The following is a 7,224-nucleotide window of genomic DNA, read 5'->3' as shown; positions in this document are numbered from 1 at the left end:
TTCTCTCTCATTTATTGTTAGTGGCTGTTTTTGCCCCATTGACCTCCATTATAACCACATTTTTTGATTGCAGAGCTATGACACCTTTTTATCATGCATTTTTGAATGTTGGTGTTTTTTCCTTTTGCTAAGAGGTCAAATTTGTCATTTTTACTGTTGATCACCATGTGGCACTATTAACCCTTTAGTAGCCCGGTGCAAAAACAAAGCTTAATTTCTAGCTTGTACGTTGTGTTTTATGGAGTGTAACTCCATAATAAAAGCATATTTGTGTGTGTGTGTTTGTGTGTGTGTGTGTGAGTGTGTGTGTGTGTGTGTGTGTGTGTGTGTGTGTGTGTGTGTGTGTGTGTGTGTGTGTGGGTGTGTGTGTGTGTGTGCGTGCGTGAAAAAAAGATTTTCTGTAAAAATCTTCTCTGCATCAGATTTCTGAACATCATATTTTATGAACACAAAAACAACTTTAAATAAACTGAACAATGAACTCAATAGCACACGCACACACACACACACACGCACACACACACATACACACACACACAATAATATGATTTTATTATGGAATTATACTCCATATAACTCAATGTACAAGCCACAAATGAAGCTCTGTTTTTACATAGGCCTACTACAGGGTTAATAGTGCCACATGGTGATCAACAGTAAAAATGACAAATTTGACCTCTTAGCAAAAGGAAAAAACACCAACATTCAAAAATGCATGATAAAAAGGTGTCATAGCTCTGCAATCAAAAAATGTGGTTATAATGGAAGTCAATGGGGCAAAAACAGCCACTAACAATAAACGAGAGAGAAAAAAAATAAAAACTGATGCTACACAAAAACTAAAAATGCTTCAAAGCCAATGTTTTTACCAATCTTTAACATGCCCAAGACTGAGAAAAAAGTTTAAAAAAAATTCAGGTTACAATCACTTTTTATATTGAAAATCTGTCATTTTGTGTGTGTTTTTTCCCCAAATCAGTGACACCACTTATAAACTTGGCAATTAAGGAGTTAAAATCATGCAATTTTTGTGAAGATTTGGTAGTTTTGATCAGTACTGAGGTTGATTAACAGAATTGGAAAAAATATTCATCTGATACATTTTTATAGCTGCTGAATTTAGTGGATGTTTTCATCCACTAACAACACGAAAGGGTAGTAAATTTGCCCACGGTATATCGTTGAGTTTTTGAAAAAAATCAAAGCATTTTCTTAAAATATATGTAAATACAAGATTTGTCACCAAAAATCATTCAATTTGATAACAGAGAGAAAGTTGTGGCCAAATTAAGATTAAAAAAAACCTTGCAGTGGATGAAAACATCCCCAACAACACATAAGGGTTAAAAGATTTATGTTGAAATGCACATTTTTTTATATTTAAGTTTAAAAAACTTGAATTAACAAGTCATTTTAACTTTCTTGACCAGTGAGGTGTTGGTATAAATAAAAAAAATAAAAAATTGAATGTGCTAAAGTTCTTACAACTTTAATTTAACAAATTACTTATTTATTCCAGTATTTAAGTGCAGCAAGGGCTTTTTACAATGCAAATATATAGGTCAAATATTGCACATTGTACACATTTTACACATTGCACATTTTAGGACAGAATAATTCATATTAAGTACACTGTAAAAATGTCTGTAGAAATTACAGTATTACTGGGTATTACTGGCAACTAGCTGCCAGTAACTTACTGTAGATTTAACATTTATGTTATTTACTGGCAACATTTTGTTCAAAGTTAAATGAACATGAAACATTTTTAGACTTTATCTTCTACAGTAAGTTACTGGCAACCAGCTGCAAAAATACAGCAAATTTTTTACAGTGTACCTTAACAAAAATATGTGCTGCATGTTTGCTTTTAAATGTTTTTCGTATGTGAATTGCATGCAATAGCTAGGCAAGGCAAGGCTATAACACATTTCATACACATAGGTCATTCAACATGATTTACATAGAAATGAGAAAAGTATATATAAGAGAAAAAAGTAAAAATGTGAGAAATAAAATCACAATAAAAATAAACATGATAATAAAAAAATAGCTAACAAAAACTATGCTTCTGCAGCATTTATTAATCATAGACTCTAAGATTACATGGTTGATTAACAATAACCCTGCAGTTGGGTAAAAACAACCCATTATTTGGGTCATTTTAACCCAGAAATGTGTTCTGTCCAATAGTTACCCAGCCCTGGGTTAAAAACAACCCAATATTTTTTAGAGTGTAGTTATTAATACATTAAATCAAATCAAATGTTGTAAGTGTTAATATTACTTCATGCACAATTAACTAAAATGAACTGTATTGACATTAAAGGTGGGGTGCATGATCTCTGAAAGACAATGTTGACATTTGAAATCACCTAAACAAACACGCCCCTACCCCAATAGAATCTGGACCTTTTGTTGATAGACCCGCCCCACACATACGCAACCCAGCAAGGATGTCGTTTAGTAGACACGCCCCTTACTGCTAAATGGCTACAAGTGTGTTTTGGTAGTCACCGACTCTCTTTAACAAGGATTAATAAATGCTAATAAACTACACTGCTCAATGTTAGTTGCATTTACTAATATTAACAAATACAACTTTATTGTAAAGTGTTACAAAAAGTTTTTGCAAACTGAGGGATAAATCAAAATGTTTTTTTTTTTTGTTATTAAATTATATGTGACCCTGTACCACAAAACCTTGAGCAAATTGAGATTTATGAATAGCTGAATAAATAAGCCTTCAGTTGATAGGACAATATTTGGCAGGGATACAACTCAAAAAAAAATCTGGATTCTGAGGCTGCAAAAAATCTAAATATTGAGAAAATCACTTAGTCATTAGCAAAACACATTCCTATTAAATGCATTTTTATATATTTGGCTATAGGAAATATTTGCATCTTTACTTAAAGGCGGGGTGCACAATTTCTGAAAAACACTTTGGAAAAGGGATTTGGGCCGACTACCAAAACACACTTATAGCAGTAAGGGGCGTGTCTACAAGAACGACATCGTTGACTGGGTTGCGTATGTGTGGGGCGGGTCTATCAAAAGAAGGTCCAGATTCTATTGGGGTAGGGGCGTGCTTGTTTAAGTGATTTCAAATGTAAACATTGGCTTTCAGAGATCACGCACCCCGCCTTTAATATCCTAATGATTTTTGGCATAAAAGAAAAATCTATCATTTTGACCCATACAATGTGTTGTTGGCTATTGCTACAAATATACCCATGCGACTTAAGACTGCGGTGCAGGGTCACATATCTCTCCTAAATGTTCTCTCTCTGATCCACACAAATACTACAAGTGTACCCATGAGCTCTCCTCTCTATTACTAAAACTGAGGCGGCGACGAGTGCTTCTGAAAGAAAAGCATCATTTTACTTCATTTATTCGTTTCTCTGCCGGCTTAAATGAAACCGTTTCTCCTCGAGGGATTTGTCCCATTCTTCACTGTATGCAAATAAGCACCAAGGAACCACAAGTTCAATTAATTTCCATGTTTCCAGCACTCTCTCCTGCACTCTAATGACTGCCGTGTGTTCAAGAGCAGAGAAAACTGACCCACATATCATTAAAACAAGTGTGAGGAGACCAAAAGGTCAAGAGCTACAACCGAAAGGAGACCAGGATGAGATATAAGAAAACATTCTGACATCAAGTACCTCACGAGACAGACTGCTGTAAATGCTGTGCTGGTTTTTATTCTCAAATCCATTTGTTTTCCATCCAATCATTAATTTGATTATAGTTTTAATCCATTAACAGCTTTAGTAGCAAGTGCAGGTATTAAGTTGGACCGATTCCTCTAAATTCAAGAACAAATTGCTCTTCGTTACGCACATCTCTTTCTGTCTCTCTTCACACATCTAGAAATACTCTCTCTTTCTCTCTCTCTATGTGGGTGGGTGTTGAAATGTGAGAAAATGAAACTAAACTTAGCAGCAGTAAATAAGACTGAACTTTTTTACCCCTGATTCTCTGTTTATCCTGTAGGTGCCGAATGTTCTGTGATGTGTCTGTGTCCGTGTGTGCCAAACCCCCACCATGTACGCTTTGCATAAAGGATTCATCGTGTTTGATATTGATGCATTTGCTGAACTTCTCGACAGACGGTGTGAATGAGAGGTGAGCAGCATGCAAGCTCCCTTGATGCAGATTGCATCCAGTATCTAGATTGAAATTGATTTTTTGGGGGAAATCAGCCACTGATAGTGTGATTGGTTTTGGATGAGTTTCAGTCTGTGTGTGGGTCTTTGAGAAGCCAAGATAAAAAATCCAAAAGATCAATGTAGAATTCACCCCACAATAGGAGATTTGGTGATTTGTAGAAGGACACAGGCATGTTTTAAAGAGATAGTTAACCCCTAAATGAAAATGCAGTCTTGTGCAGAAATCGGAAGCAGTAGTGTATAATAAAGTGTGACAACTAGTCCCGTTTATCTGCTGATGTGCGGCTTTGCGCGCAGACTGCTGAGCTGAAACTAAACAGACAGTGATGTAGGTGCGCATTGAGGATAAGGATGATGCCTCATATTTCACTGCTTGGCCTTTCAGGTGAGGTAATACTTGCCCACGTGCGCGTAACGTGTCGTTCAGTGGGAGTGGTCACGGTAGATGGAGAAACACCGTGTCACATCACAGACACACACGGTGACCGGTCATGTCCAAACCCGCCAGAGCACAGTGACCAATGCAATATACCCATGCTTCTGACTACATTATAATAAAACGAGCACCTGCGTATCCAAGACGAATTCTTTTCTTATTTTTAACAGGGCTCACCTGTTGAGAATGTGTAAATTGCACGAATCAGTTCAAGCTGAGACTGTTAAACACTGCGCGCGTAGTGTGCGCGTGTTTGCTCACGGGACCGTGGGGTTTTGGTGATGCGCGTATGTGTGGCGGGTCTCATTCTGCTCGCGGTGGCATACCGTGACAGTGCACGTTTACCGGAGCGTCGATCTATGCACCCATCCATCCGCGCGTCACCCGGGAAACAGATGGACACACCGGCGCCCGGACCTGTTGTAAGTGTGACTGAGTTGGTTCATGTGACCGTGCGATTGTCGTGCCGGTAAAACGGTCACTTGCTGTAAGCGTAACGTGTCCGTAGATGCACGGGAGTAAGCTAAGTGAGTCTCTCTTGGGTTTCGGAGCATCAGTCGTGCGCTGCGCATCTCCGCCGCTCATCATATGATGATGCGTGTTCACGGGTCCTCCTCCGGTATCACCGGCATTACTCACGGACCGGCGGAGTGAGCGAGCGGAGATCTCCAGGATAGGCAGCTTAATATGATCCTCAGATGAGAAGGTCGTGGAAACTTTTTATGGAAAATGTTTAGAGGAGCTTCACCTCTCGTTTGGATATTTTCATCGTCACGACAATGAGTTTGTTTGAGTATTCCAGAGGAGGAACATTAAGTTAACAGGTGCGTAATCGTTATACAGTGTAGCATGATTCCCAGTAGCTTCTGGCACCTTCTCCAGTTCAGAAGCTCTCTGGAGATCGCGGGGAGAGCGCGTTAGTTGATGGCACTGTGCGTCGGGAGGACTTTGGTTTGGTTCGGGCAGGTTTTGCGCAGAGTCTCACGGCTGCAGGGTTTGTGGTCCCGGCGCTCCAGCAGTCTGCTGTGTCTCTCCACCAGCCAGGAGCACGATCAGGGGACCTGTTACAGCCGCAAGCAGTGTCCAAAGAGTCATCAGCAGCAGCAGCATCAGCAGCACTCTCGGGTTTGTCCCTACCCGCCCTTTCCCGACTGCTGCTGCGCCTTCCCGGGGGATACGAGGGGACATGAACCCCTCAGCCGCCGGTTCCTGGTGGCCATGAAGAGGCAGAACGTGCGGACGCTGTCCCTCATCGTCTGCACGTTCACCTATCTGCTGGTCGGCGCCGCCGTGTTTGACGCGCTGGAGTCGGACTTTGAGATGAGGGAGAAGGAGCAGCTCGAGGCTGAGGAGAAGAGACTCCAGGGCAAGTACAACATCAGCGAGGATGACTATAGAAAGCTGGAGACAATCATCATGGAGGCCGAGCCGCACAGAGCGGGGGTCCAGTGGAAATTTGCAGGGTCCTTTTACTTCGCCATCACAGTCATCACGACTATAGGTGAGCAACTCTCTCTGTACTCTTGCTCTTTTGTTCAGGGTGGTAAAAGTGTGTAAATGCACCTGGTTCAATATGGCTTATTGTTTATGATTGAGCTCTGTTTAATTGCGTTTTTGCCGTTTGTCTCCGTGACGCACGAGTTAATCTCTTTAAAACACCGTGGATTATTTTACCTGGAGATATGTCTGTGAGGAACAACGCAAGGCGAAAACTCCCGGGTCCTAATGAATGCGCAGTTTATAACTTATCTCACTACAGGTGTGTCAGTTGTTGCATGCGTAATTTCAGGATTCACAATACTTGCACGAATAACTAATAGAGGCCTTTTCACAGTCACACGACTATTGCTATGATCTGGTATCCTACCGTAACTCCTACCCTGGATGAGTCTTGTGATAAAGAAAATTGTCTCATAGTTGCAGTTGGCATAAAATTATATGTATTTAGTGGCCTATATTAACAGAACATTTCAACTCTCCATTATATCATATCATATAGAAAGTTCCTAAGTTTTATACTTAAGCTTTCAAAGTCATGAAACGTTTATTGTAGTGAAATTTTTGCGAAGCTGATCTGTTTTATTCGTGTTTACTAAAGACATTATGAGGAAGATAAGAGTGTGCAGATGTCAAATATGTGGCAACCCATGGTCAAGACTGCTGTTGAATATAAAGTTGTATTTATTACATGCAACTGTGTGCACTGTAATGTAGTTTAGTCTTGTGTAGTGCTGCGCTATCATGATGCACCTGTGCGCACACACGCGTCACTGCGCACGAGCAGGCATTCGCGAATACTGCACGAGCTGAAACATTCATAACGCGTCTTTATGGGGCTTACAAGCTATTTCACGCCTTCGTGACAGTTCATATGGGGACATAATACGAGGTGACTTGACATTGTGAGTCTCTCTCCCTCTCTTACACACACACACACACACACACACACACACACACACACACACACACACACACACACACACACACACACACACACACACACACACACACAAAGGTCAGATAGAGGCCACGATTTTGCAATGTTGCAATATTGTCTCTTGCATTAAGACTCACTGTCATGACCAGATCATTAGTAACACTGTTACCAAA

General features: G+C 40.4%; 1 protein-coding gene across 1 annotated transcript in view; it reads left to right on the top strand.

The window, feature by feature from the left end:
* The first annotated feature begins 4,626 nt into the window (after positions 1–4,626).
* kcnk9 (potassium channel, subfamily K, member 9) overlaps positions 4,627–7,224 on the top strand; it is a 61,098-nt gene continuing 58,500 nt past the window's right edge. Inside the window, exon 1 of the mRNA XM_055219604.2 lies at positions 4,627–6,115. Coding sequence (XP_055075579.2) covers positions 5,539–6,115 — 577 coding nt within the window. The 5' untranslated portion in view covers positions 4,627–5,538. The remainder of the gene's footprint in view (positions 6,116–7,224) is intronic.

This window comes from Misgurnus anguillicaudatus, chromosome 20 (assembly GCF_027580225.2).
Source record: "Misgurnus anguillicaudatus chromosome 20, ASM2758022v2, whole genome shotgun sequence".
In the NCBI taxonomy this organism is placed as follows: domain Eukaryota; kingdom Metazoa; phylum Chordata; class Actinopteri; order Cypriniformes; family Cobitidae; genus Misgurnus; species Misgurnus anguillicaudatus.
Note: the sequence above shows the minus strand (reverse complement) of the source record. Positions and strands in the feature narration are given on the sequence as shown.